The sequence below is a fragment of the Schistocerca serialis genome, chromosome 7 (genome assembly GCF_023864345.2).
Source record: "Schistocerca serialis cubense isolate TAMUIC-IGC-003099 chromosome 7, iqSchSeri2.2, whole genome shotgun sequence".
Classification (NCBI taxonomy): Eukaryota; Metazoa; Arthropoda; class Insecta; order Orthoptera; family Acrididae; genus Schistocerca; species Schistocerca serialis.
Genome location: NC_064644.1, coordinates 94,766,892 through 94,779,864, shown reverse-complemented (window position 1 = coordinate 94,779,864; position 12,973 = coordinate 94,766,892). Strand labels below are relative to the sequence as shown.

General features: G+C 42.8%; 1 protein-coding gene across 1 annotated transcript in view; it reads left to right on the top strand.

Annotated features, from left to right (window-relative positions):
* The window catches only part of LOC126412908 (myrosinase 1-like), a 117,821-nt gene extending 105,929 nt beyond the window's left edge, over window positions 1–11,892 (top strand). Inside the window, exon 11 of the mRNA XM_050082798.1 lies at window positions 11,719–11,892. Coding sequence (XP_049938755.1) covers window positions 11,719–11,872 — 154 coding nt within the window. The 3' untranslated portion in view covers window positions 11,873–11,892. The remainder of the gene's footprint in view (window positions 1–11,718) is intronic.
* The last annotated feature ends 1,081 nt before the right edge of the window (window positions 11,893–12,973 follow it).

Below are 12,973 nucleotides of genomic sequence, written 5' to 3'. Positions count from 1 at the left end.
ACCTGCCTTGCGTAATACCTCCTCAACTTGTAATTTATCTTCGTCATTTATTTTTTGTATCCCAATATTCAAATGCTTCCACTGTCTGATTCCCACTTGCACTCGCTGACCACCTACTAGTTAACTACCATTCTGTATTTTAAAAGAGCACATCCAAAACATGCGACTCAGTGCTAGACCACAACTAGCCAAAAGTCTATTTCTTCTGTCATAGGCTACTTTTCCCGTGATATCCTGCACTTAAGGACCTCCTTGGCTGAATCCTGTTGCGTATTTCGGATCATTCTTTCACCTTTTAACTTTTAGATGGTTGTTCTTTTTTGTGCTACTCTCCATTTCATATCTCTTTCTTTCGTTTATCCTTGCCTACATTTTGATGTAAGCAATCTGCCCATATCTACTAACGGTTCTTCGAAGCCTTCATCAATTTCTGTTCTTCTCTATCTAATGTTTTCGTTGTCGTCAGTTCTAAGACTGATTTGATGTAGCTCTCCAAGCTGTTCCATTCTGTGCAAGTCTCTTAATTTCTACTTAGCTCCTGCAGCCAGCATCCATTTGCACTTGCTTACTGCATTCCAGCCTTGATCTCCCTCTATAATTTTTACCTATTTCACTACCCTTCATTACCAAACGGAGAATTCCTTGATGCCTCAGGATGTGTCTTATCAGTCGACCACTTCTTTTAATCAAGTTGTACCATAAAATTTCTTCTTTCCCATTTCGCTACTGTATATCCTCATTAGTTATTCGGTCTACCCATCTAATCTTCAGCATTCTTCTGTAGTATCAAATTTTTTAAAAAAAACTTCTATTCTCTAATCACCTGAACTGTTTATCTTCCACGTTACACTTCTGTACAGTGATACACCCCAGACAAATACTTTCAGAAAAGACTTCCTAACATTTAAACATACACTGGTTGTTTGCAATTTCGTCTTTCAGAAAGGCTCTTCTTGCTATTGCCAGTCTTCATTTTTTGTACTCTCTAGCTCGACCCTCATCCCTTATTTTCCTCCTCCTCCTCCTCCTCCTACTCCTCTCCATCCTCTGCCACCAATAATTATAAAACCTTCTTGTACATTATCCAACTATCGAAGTCTTTGTCTCCTTCTGCTTCTTCGTCGCACTGACGGTAGCAGCAGCAGTGCTATTTTTGCCGGGTTTTCACATTCCATGCGTAAAATCTGGCCGACCCATTTCAGGCTGTATATTTTCTTGGACGTTATGATTTCAAACTCCTTACATAACATGTAAAGTTCAAAATTATATCGTCTACGCCATGCTCCACCTTCGTCAGTGACCTGATAGATTTTGCGTAACACCTTTCGTTCGAGTCACACTGTTGTGTCAGTGTCCAGGTTTCTGAGCCATATGTTAGCACTGGACGTATTAAACTTTTATGCAACTGACACTTTGTTCTTCTGAACAGATTTCTGTACTTGAGTAGTGGGGCCAGCCCACAACAGCATTTATTAGATAGTGGATACGCCACTTTATTTCCACAGTAATATCATTTTATGATGTTACCAGCGCTCCCAGATAGACAATTTCACTAACAGATTCTATTTGCACCAGGTCAATTTCTAATATTAGATTTAGTTCTGGTCGCATTATTCGCATTTATTTGCTTCTATTAATATTTACTTTCATTCCCATTACTGTTGCTGCTACCACCAGCGCCCTATATGTTTATTCAGCAGCTAGTTCGGATCTTGCAATAATACCCACACCTTCTGCATAAGCCAGAAGCTGCACCATTCTATTGTATATTGTGCATGTAGTGTTGACCTGAGCTGTCCTTATTATCTTCTCTAGTTGAATGATAAAGCACATATGAGAGTGCATATCCTTGCCTCAGTCCACAGATTGTTTCGAAACTTGATGTTAAATTTCCCTGTATCCGTATTTCACACACTACTTTCCCAAGGTCAAAATTATGAGACGTACGGATATTGCGACATGCCTTGTTCATTCACAGCTTCAATAAGCTTATTTCTTTTTATGGCGTCATATGCTGTTCCAAGGTCAACAAATATATGATGTGTTTCTATATTGTATTCCCTTTTTTTCAGTATCTGCCTCAGAGTGGATGTTTGATCAATAGTTGATTTTCCAGATCTAAAACTTACCTGGTATCTCCCAATTGCTTTTTCTGCGTAAGGTTTTACACGGGTATAAAGCAGGCAGGAGAATATTTTATATACGGTGTTCAGTAACGTGATCCTCCTACAGTTTGTACATTCCAAGCTGTCGCCTTTTTATGTGCAGCATATGTCACGCCAATATTCCAACCATTTGGGATCTCTTTTTGCGTCTGTATATCTGTCGTGCATGCACCTAACTAAACGTGTTCCACCTCAATTACTTTGGAGCCCAAATAATAAAACTCACCCACTACTTTCGAGTCTCATTTCCTAATATAATACCCACATGAACAGTCTGATTCATTACAATTACATTCCATTACTCTTGTTTACTTTTGTTGATGTTCATCTTACGAGGGGACTTCAAAAAGTAAGTTACACATTATTTTGGGAAGCCAGGTAACTTTTATTGAATGCTGCACTACACTTCAAATAGACACTATTTTTCAGCATAGTTACGAAGTCTCTGTAAAAAAAGGTCAGATCAACCAATCGTTTAGTTTCTCGACGACAGTAAACCGCTCCTTGTTCATGGAGCCATTAGGGAGCCGCTGATCTCCCAGATGTTCTCTAAGCTAACTGAAAACATGAATATCAAATGGTGCAAGTTCTGGACTTCCCGATCTGCACCATCCACGTCTGTATGCCCTCTGTCTTATTGCCGGCACCAGTTCATTATGGCTAGATGTGACATAGCATTTTCGTGATGAATCCATGAGAACAGTGTTGTCCTGATTACTCCAACCCTACGTTGCCTGCTGTGCCATTTCAATCCCACACTGTGATGCACTTGTTATCCGTAGCACAGCAGATCTGAGTCTGCAGGAAACTGGGAACATGTACTCTGTTCTGATAATGCGTCCCTCTTGTTGCGCAACGGCTTTAACGTGGGGTGACATGTCTAACTTAATTTCTGAAGACCCTACACATTAATTCATTGTAAGACGCTATCCACCCCTTCAGCTGTTCTCATAAGCCTTTTGATGGCTCTGACAGAATTACAATGTTTCAGCAGGCCTTTTGTTTCTTCTCCCACAACTTCACTTCTCTTTCCAAATATCTCCTTTATTTTCTTTACTTCTTGCTCATCGTACAGACTGAGTAACGTCGGTTAGACGTTAAAATTCTCTTTCACACACTGCTCAACTACCGCTTCCCTTCGATGCCCATAACTACTGTCCGATTTCTGTACAAGTTGAAGACGTTATTTTGCTCCCTGCGTTTTATCCTCATACCTAAAGAATTTGAAAGAATGTATTCAACTCAGTAGTGTCTAAAGTTTTCTCTAAATCTACAAATGCCATAAAAGTAAGTTTGCCGTTCTTCAACCTATCTTCTAAGATAAGCCGTAGAATTAATATTGCCTCGCGTCTTCCTACGATTCCCCGGACCCTGGGATCGGCTTCTGCCACTTTTCCAGTCTTCCGTAAATGATTGGTGTCAGTATTTTCCAGCTATAACTTATTAAACTGATAGTTCGGTAATATTCACAACTGTCAGGACCTGCCTACTTTGCAGTTAGAAATATTACATAATTCTAGAAATGTGAAGGTATTTCGCTTGTCTCACAATATATCTAACAAAAAATGGTTCAAATGTCTCTGAGCACTATGGGACTTAACATCTATGGTCATCAGTCCCCTAGAACTTAGAACTACTTAAACCAAACTAACCTAAGGACAGCACACAACACCCAGCCATCACGAGGCAGAGAAAATCCCTGACCCCGCCGGGAATCGAACCCGGGAACCAGGGCGTGGGAAGCGAGAACGCTACCGCACGACCACGAGATGCGGGCTATATCTAACACACCAGGTGAAACACTTTTATCCCAGCTGGGTCTCTCAAAGATCTCAATAATTCTGAGAGAATATCGTCTACTCCAGGGACCTCAAATTCTTCTTGCGATATCACATCTTCCTCCTCTCATCTTCATCTGCTTCCTCTTCCCTTGCTATAATATTGCCTTCAGGCTTGTTTCCCTTGAATAGCCGTTTTGTATATTCCTTCCACCTTTCAGCCTTCCCTTCTTTGTTTAGTACTGGTATGTCATCAGAGTTGCTGAATTCATTCAGCTGCTTTCCTTTTCTCCAATGGTTTCTTCAATTTCCCAATTGGAGACACCTATCTTTCCCCTAGCCACGCATTCTTCCGCGGCCTTGCATTTGTCCTCTAGCCATTCAAGCTTAGCTGTTTCGCGTTTACTGTCAATGTTATTTTTGGACATCTGTATTCCCTTTCGGCCAACGGCCTTGCCGCAGAGATAACTCCGGTTGCCGTACTGTCACCGAAGTTAGGCACTCTCGGACTTGGTTAACATTTGGATGGGTGACCTCCGGGTCTGCCTAGCGCTGTTGACAAGCGGGGTGCACTCAACCCTTGTGAGACCAACTGAGGAGCTACTTGACTGAGAAGTACCGGCTCACGTCACGAAGACTGACGACAGCCGAGAGAGCAGTGTGCTGACCACGTGCCCCTCCGTATCTTCATCCAAAGATGCCTCTCGGCCGAGGATGATTTGGTGGTCGTTCGCTACCGATGGGTCTTCCGAGACCTGTTCACACGGAGGAGTAATCCCTTTCTGCCTGTTTCATTTGCTAACTTTATTTTCTCCTTTCCTCGTTCAAATACAATATCCTCTGTGTGTGAACCGATTACTTCTCGAGGCGTTGTCTTTTTGACTATTTGATTCTCTGCTGCTCTCAAAGCTACCCACTCATCTTCTAGTGGATTTCTTTCCTCTGATTGACTCAAACGTTACCTAATGCTCCCTTTGAAACTCTCAACCACCTTTGGTTCCTTCATTTACCTAGGTCCTATCTCTTAAATTTCCTACGTTTCTGCAGTTTCTTTAGTTTTAAACTGCAATGGACAACAAATAAGTTATGGAAATAATTCGTGCCTGCCCCTGGAAATGTTTTACAGTCCAAAATCTGATTTCTAAGCCTATTTCTTTCTTTCTGATTTACCCATGTCGTTTCCAAGTGTATAACCTTCTTTCGTGATTCTTAAACCACATGTTAGACATGTTTAAATTATGTTGTGTGCCATATCCTATCAGGCGGCTTCCCCTTTCGTTCCTTTCTCTCAGGCCTTGTTCTTCTCCATTTCCTTCTTCCCTTCCCTACTCTCGAAATCAAGTCCCACAGCACAATTACTTTTTCCTCTTCTTTAACAATCTGAGTAATTTCTTTTATCACTAGCCGAGCACCCAGCGTGACCTAGGTATATATTTATTCCAATCTTCTATTAGTCCTTCTCCTCCTTCCCCCTCCCTCTGAGCATTTCCTCCCCACCTCACCCCCAGATCTGTGTACATCTCCTACTGCCCCCTCTCTTTCTGTACGACTCCTTCTACAACTTCTCTCTTCACATTATCATGTGCACACTGAGGTGTCTGATTATTATTCCCACAGTATTTACACTACTGGCCGTTAAAATTGCTACATCACGAAGATGACGTGCTACACACGCGAAATTTAACCGACTGGAAGAAGATGCTGTGATATGCAAATGATTAGCTTTTCAGAGCATTCACACAAGGTTGGCGCCGGTGGCGACACCTACAACGTGCTGACGTGAGGAAGTTTCCAACCGATTTCTCATACACAAACGGTAGTTGACCGGCGTTGCCTGGTGAAACGTTGTTTTGATGCCTCGTGTAAGGAGAAGAAAAGCGTACCACCACGTTTCCCACTTTGGTAAAGGTCGGATTGTAGCCTATCGCGATTGCAGTTTATCGCATCGCGACAGCAAGCTCGCGTTGGTCGAGATCCAATGACTGTTAGCAGACTATGGAATCGGTGGGTTCTGGAGGGTAATACGGAACGCCGTGCTGGATCCCAACGGCCTCGTATCACTAGCAGTCGAGATGAGAGTCATCTTATCCGCAAGGCTGTAACGGATCGTGCAGCCACGTCTCGATCCCTGAGTCAACAGATCGGAACGTTTGTAAGACAACAACCATTTGTACGAACAGTTCGGCGACGTTTGCAACAGCATGGACTATCAGCTCGGAGACCACAGCTGCGGTTACCCTTGACGCTGCATCACAGACAGGAGCGCCTGCGATGGTTTACTCAACGACGAACCTGGGTGCACGAATGGCAAAACGTCATTTTTTCGGATGAATCCAGGTTCTGTTTACAGCATCGTGATGGTCGTATCCGTGTTTGGCGACATAGCGGTGAACGCACATTGGAAGCGTGTATTCGTCATCGGCATACCGGGATATCACCCGGCGTGATGGTATGGGGTGCCATTGGTTACACGTCTTGGTCACCTCTTGTTCGCATTGACGGCACTTTGAACAGTGGACGTTACATTTCAGATGTGTTACGACCCGTGGCTCTCCCCTTCATTCGATCCCTGCGAAACCCTACATTTCAGCAGGATATTGCACAACCGCATGTTGCAGGTCCTGTACGGGCCTTTCTGGATACAGAAAATGTTCGACTGCTGCCCTGGCAAGCACATTCTCCAGATCTCTCACCAATTGAAAACATCTGGTCAATGGTGGCCGACCAACTGGGTCGTCACAATACGCCAGTCACTACTCTTGATGAACTGTGGTATCGTGTTGAAGCTGCATGAGCAGCTGTACCTGTACACGCCATCCAAGCTCTGTTTGACTCAATGCCCAGGCGCATCAAGGCCGTTATTACGGCCAGAGGTGGTTGTTCTGGGTACTGATTTCTCGTGATCTGTGCACCCAAATTGCGTGGAAATGTAATCACATGTCAGATCTAGTATAATCTATTTGTCCAATGAATACCCGTTTATCATCTGCATTTCTTCTTGGTGAAGCAATTTTAATGGCCAGTAGTGTATTTCCACATACTAAGTAATATGTGAACCTAGTTTTTCTTGGAATCTGTTCAGGGGCTTTGTCTGCACACGCACTTGTCACATATATATTTCATGTATATTTAACATATTTCACACATATCTGTTTACACATTCCACCTGTATCTCTAGCTAATTTCGCCCTGCAGTTTCGATTTCACGCAGCTCAATGTTTATGACGTCCTGTCTCCTGAACTATGTGTCATAGACTAAAATAATTTTGCTGGTACAGCTATTGGTATATGTGGATACTATCTTTAAAATGTGGTGCGAACAGAAATAGTAGTAAAGAAGTACTAAATTAAAACGTCACGCACGATGCTACAGTTTCACTGCATGAACAGGGAAAGTGAAGTAAGGGAGAAACTATTTTCCTTTCATCATTTTCTGGGGACTGTCAGCAAGAAAAAGTCTCGTAAAGGTTTGAAATTATGTGTAAAGATGGTCACAAGTCACTAAGTGCTCTAATTCTCAAGTATTGGATGAATGTAATCTGGCTACTTGCGAGTCATAAGTTATGCTTCTTTTTAATCCACACCCTTTGGTCTTTGCAGACAATAAGTGATATGTGTACCAAGTTTGGTTGAAATTGAGCCAGTGGTTTAGAAGATGATGTGGAGATAGATACATACATACGTTTTTATAATAATTATAGATACACTTTTCCAATTATGTCGTCATCTGTGGAGGTGGTGAGCATATAAACTTGTAGTGTTGTGGTGGGTGTTGGCTTCGTTGCTATTTTGGTTACCATAATGCGTTACCTATGAAGTTCATAGTAGCGAAGACGCATTCCCACTTCCTTGTTCACTATTAGACCAACTCCTCCGTATCTATTTTTTATAAAGGGTGGAGCCCCTCCATGCCCACATCGACGTGGTGACGATCTCAAAACATCTACTGTCACCTCTGTGTTTGTTAGTTACTAATCGAGGACTTCACGGGGTGTGGAGCCGTGATGTTATCCATGTGTCTTGGTAAGATTACCCAATAACACGGTCGCATCGAGGAGATAGATAATGGACGAAAAGCGAACGAAGAGTAGCGGTTTAAAGGACAGAGGAAAAAATGTGCGAAAGCAAGCGCCAAAGGAAAACACCTCTACGATAGTTTGATCGAGTAGTAAGAGCAGTAGCAGTTTCTTGCTATCTACGACTGGTCATGCAATGGTAGGGTGGTTGTTATTTTTGGGTATCGTGCAATGATCGGTACCCTTGTCATAGCTTAGGTCGTCATAAAGAATGTCAGTCCTTCCGAGGAGGGGTACTGCTGGGCTGCGCACCTGCGAAATCTCCTAGGCCAGCTCCAGCGTCTGTACCTGTTGTTATTGTTGTGGTCTTCAGTCCTGAGACTGGTTTGATGCAGCTCTCCATGCTACTCTATCCTGTGCAAGCTTTTTCATCTCCCAGTACCTACTGCAACCTACATCCTTCTGAATCTGCTTAGTGTATTCATCTCTTGGTCTCCCTCTACGATTTTTACCCTCCACGCTGCCCTCCAATACTAAATTGGTGATCCCTTGATGCCTCAGAACATGTCCTACCAACCGATCCCTTCTTCTGGTCAAGTTGTGCCACAAACTTCTCTTCTCCCCAATCCTATTCAAAACTTCCTCATTAGTTATGTGATCTACCCATCTAATCTTCAGCATTCTTCTGTAGCACCACATTTCGAAAGCTTCTATCCTCTTCTTGTCCAAACTATTTATCGTCCATGATTCACTTCCATACATGGCTACACTCCATACGAATACTTTCAGAAATGACTTCCTGACACTTAAATCAATACAGGATGTTAACAAATTTCTCTTCTTCAGAAACGCTTTCCTTGCCATTGCCAGCCTACATTTTATATCCTCTCTACTTCGACCATCATCAGTTATTTTGCTCCCCAAATAGCAAAACTCTTTTACTACTTTAAGTGCCTCATTTCCTAATCTAATTCCCTCAGCATCACCCGACTTAATTAGACTACATTCCATTATCCTTGTTTTGCTTTTGTTGATGTTCATCTTATATCCTCCTTTCAAGACACTGTCCATTCCATTCAACTGCTCTTCCAAGTCCTTTGCTGTCTCTGACAGAATTACAATGTCATCAGCGAACCTCAAAGTTTTTATTTCTTCTCCATGGATTTTAATACCTACTCCGAATTTTTCTTTTGTTTCCTTTACTGCTTGCTCAATATACAGATTGAACAACATCGGGGAGAGGCTACAACCCTGTCTTACTCCCTTCCCAACCACTGCTTCCCTTTCATGTCTCTCGACTCTTATAACTGCCATCTGGTTTCTGTACAAATTGTAAATAGCCTTTCGCTCCCTGTATTTTACCCCTGCCACCTTTAGAATTTGAAAGAGAGTATTCCAGTCAACATTGTCAAAAGCTTTCTCTAAGTCTACAAATGCTAGAAACGTAGGTTTGCCTTTCCTTAATCTTTCTTCTAAGATAAGTCGTAAGGTCAGTATTGCCTCACGTGTTCCAGTGTTTCTACGGAATCCAAACTGATCTTCCCCGAGGTTGGCTTCTACTAGTTTTTCCATTCGTCTGTAAAGATTCGTGTTAGTATTTTGCAGGTACCTATATAAAGCAAAAATTGTCGTCTAAGTGGTCGATTGGTTATTAATCAATCACTGCGTAAGGGATTTGCTAGGGTTTGTGTGAAATACGACTTCCTTGCGTTGCCGGTTGGTCGGTTAGTTTACACCTGTCAGTGCCAGTTAATTTTGCTGTGCTGCAGGGATTCACCAGTATTTGTCACGTTATCTACAGATGGTTAATTGTCCCTAGGTAGTAGTGTTTTGAACGATTGTGTTTCCACCTACGACTGTGATCGTAGTTAGCCAGGCTAAGATGAAAGGATTGTTCGAGTGTCTCGTTTTCTTGTACAACCGTGTGGCAATTTTTTTACATACCTCCGTGAGAGTCTTAACGTGGTATTCTCTGGAAGGTCCGCGGTGCGTGTGTATCGTGGACCGTTGCTTACGATGCGTAGCACTTCGTTCTGTATGATCTGCAGGCGGCGCAGCCGTGTTGGAGCTGCGTATCCCCAAACTGGAACTGCATACTGTAATCTTAACCTCTCTCACATCACCAGTAAATTTTCAGTCTCTTCATTAGTTTCAAAAGTTTCGAGAGGCATAAGATACACAAAAAGTTTTAATTATCTTCATTTTCTCGTTGTTGGCTGCAGTACGTTTAGCGGTAGATTCTTGGGGCTGCAATTGTGACTTTGTGGGTTCCAGTTGACATAATAACTATTGAAATACTTTCTGTTTCAATGACTCTTTTTTATTTTATCCCATTCTTCCACATCACACTGACTTCACAATCTCCATTTTCATAAAACCAGAAATTACATTACTATTGCCAAAATTAAAAGTACGTCCGTTTCCATCAGAGGCATGCCCACTATTACTAACTCTTTCTGCGGCACTAACACATTCCAAAGAGTTTACAAAACAAAAGAGTTCACAATCTTTCTTCACAAAAGAAGAATCATCACCAAGCTATACCATTATTTTGTAAATGAATCCAGAAATAAATTTAATAATTAGCGCTAGATTGTTCAATTAATAACAGGAATTTTAAGTATGCCAGGTATTTCGTAATTTCAAATATTTCTAAAAGAAGAGTAATTTCAGCCATTTAAGCAGTTAGTAAATTTCGATTTTAACAAATTAATTTCTTTTTATACATTTTAGCCTGAAATACAACACATCGTATACAAAATCATACGGAATTCTTTCAGTGAAACAGCCGAGATAATGTTCACCTATACAAGATTCGAAAATGTCCCTGGAATCGACTATTTCTATAAAGAAAGGTAATGTCAGAGGAGGGTATCATATTACAATACATCATCAACGTTCTAATTAATGTGGAGTACAAGGACCTGGAACCCTCCTATTTAGTGTGATTTGCCTGTTGAGCATGGGGTAAAACTGTTTGAGTCACGCGTTTGCTCAGATGGTTACGTATTCAGTGTGGTCCACCCGTGTAAATCGCTGGTCAAGCCAGATACTGAGGTATCTGACTTTCTTACAGAAACGTATTTGGGTGTGTGTGTAGTGTTATTTGTCTGCAGTTTTGATGTTTGTGCAGGTGTTTCGGTTTGCGTGTGAACAGAACAGCCTCGCACTTGTCGACGTTTACTTTAACACGCCTCCTTCCGCTGTGGTCGAGAGGTTCTAGGCGCTTCAGTCCGGAACCACGCGGCTGCTAAGGTCGCAGGTTCGAATCCTGCCTAGGTCATGGATGTGTGTGATGTCCTTAGGTTAGTTAGGTTTAAGTAGTTCTAAGTCTAAGGGACTGATGACCTCAGATGTTAAGTCCCATAGTGCTCAGAGCCATTTGAACCATTTTAACACGCCACTGTTCCAACCGAGGCTCGGCAGTTCTGAGTGCTGTCTGCAATCGTGAATTAATGTTTTACGGTTTCCAGTCTAGGGTTAGGATGGCCGTGCCATCCGCATAGATGTCTACTGTCGTATTTTGTGTAGCCGAGAAGTCATTGGTGTACAGGTTAAACAAGAGGGGCCCCAGGAAGTTGCCTCGGGGTTATCCTGCTTGTATACCGTGTTGTGTCGACTGTTTGTTCCCCTCCACTACTCCAATTTGATTTTGTTTTTTAACCACCTACTGGCCTGAGTGGACGTCCTGTTTTTCCTGGCACCGCACCACATTAATACCCAGCATACCTGAAACACAGTTGGTTTCGGTTCCGGCAGGAGGAAGTTCGGCCTGTACAACGTGGACTTCGACGACCCGGAGCGGCCGAGGACGGCCAAGGCGTCGGTGTCGGTGCTGGGGCAGATCTATCAGAGCAAGGAGGTGCCGCTGCAGGACTTCGAGGACGCGGACACCACGCCGCCCGTCCTCTGACCAGCTCTCCCTCTGCAGACAGCCCTGCACCGTCTGACGATGTCAGCCACTTCCAGTGGCCGCCTTTCGAATTTTTACAAACACAATAAATAAAGTACATCTTTCTTCACCTGCAGTTTTATTGTTTCTCAATACTTACCGTACCGGATCTGTGGCTGGATTCAGTATGTAACACCCCCTTTTCCTTCCACACAAGATGACCACGCGCAGGCGGTGCCGCAGCAAGATAATTTGTAATACAGTTACCCGAATTTTGAAGACTCATTCGTTGATTAACAATAGAAGCACTGTAGCGCAAATAGACTTGTGATTTTTAGTAGGTAATACATTTTTAAGCCTAAAAACAGGACAGAAATCTCCCACAATAATATTAGTCCAATAGTTCGTTATGAACTGCCATTCAGCTTGTTACACCGTCATCATATGTTTTCGTATTTCTTAGGTAGCTGAACTATAGAAATGGAACCCTTTGGCCAGTTTTGATCCATATCGCTCATCAGAATGAAACTTTCACTCTGAAGCGGAGTGTGCGCTGGTATGAAACTTCCTGGCAGATTAAAAATATGTGCTGGCCGAGACTCGAACTCGGGAGGTTTGCCTTCCTGGGCGAGTGCTCTGCCGTTTTTTATTCTGTCAATGACCTGAGAGAAGGGTTGGGGACAAAGAGGGCAGGGGCGCCTTCCGAGACCTGGCCTCAATGTCCCATTCCCGTCCTCCCATAGCCAAGGAAGGAAAGGGGTTTGACATGATCAAGAGAGCTTTATTGGATCAAATTCATTTATTTATGAGTATAAATACATATATAATCTTCTTTTTTCATGTATTTATTTATTGTTGTATTTTTTCCAACTGTATCCAACAACCGCCACCAGAAGCTTCAGAGTCGTTCAAAATGGCTCTGAGCACTATGGGACTTAACTTCTGAGGTCATCAGTCCCCTAGAACTTAGAACTACTTAAACCTAACTAACCTAAGGACATCACACACATCCACGCCCGAGGCAGGATTCGAACCTGCGACCGTAGTGGCCCCGCGGTTCCAGACTGTAGCGCCTACCCTGGCCGGCTTCAGAGTCGTCTTCGCGCAATGAATGCAAGGGGG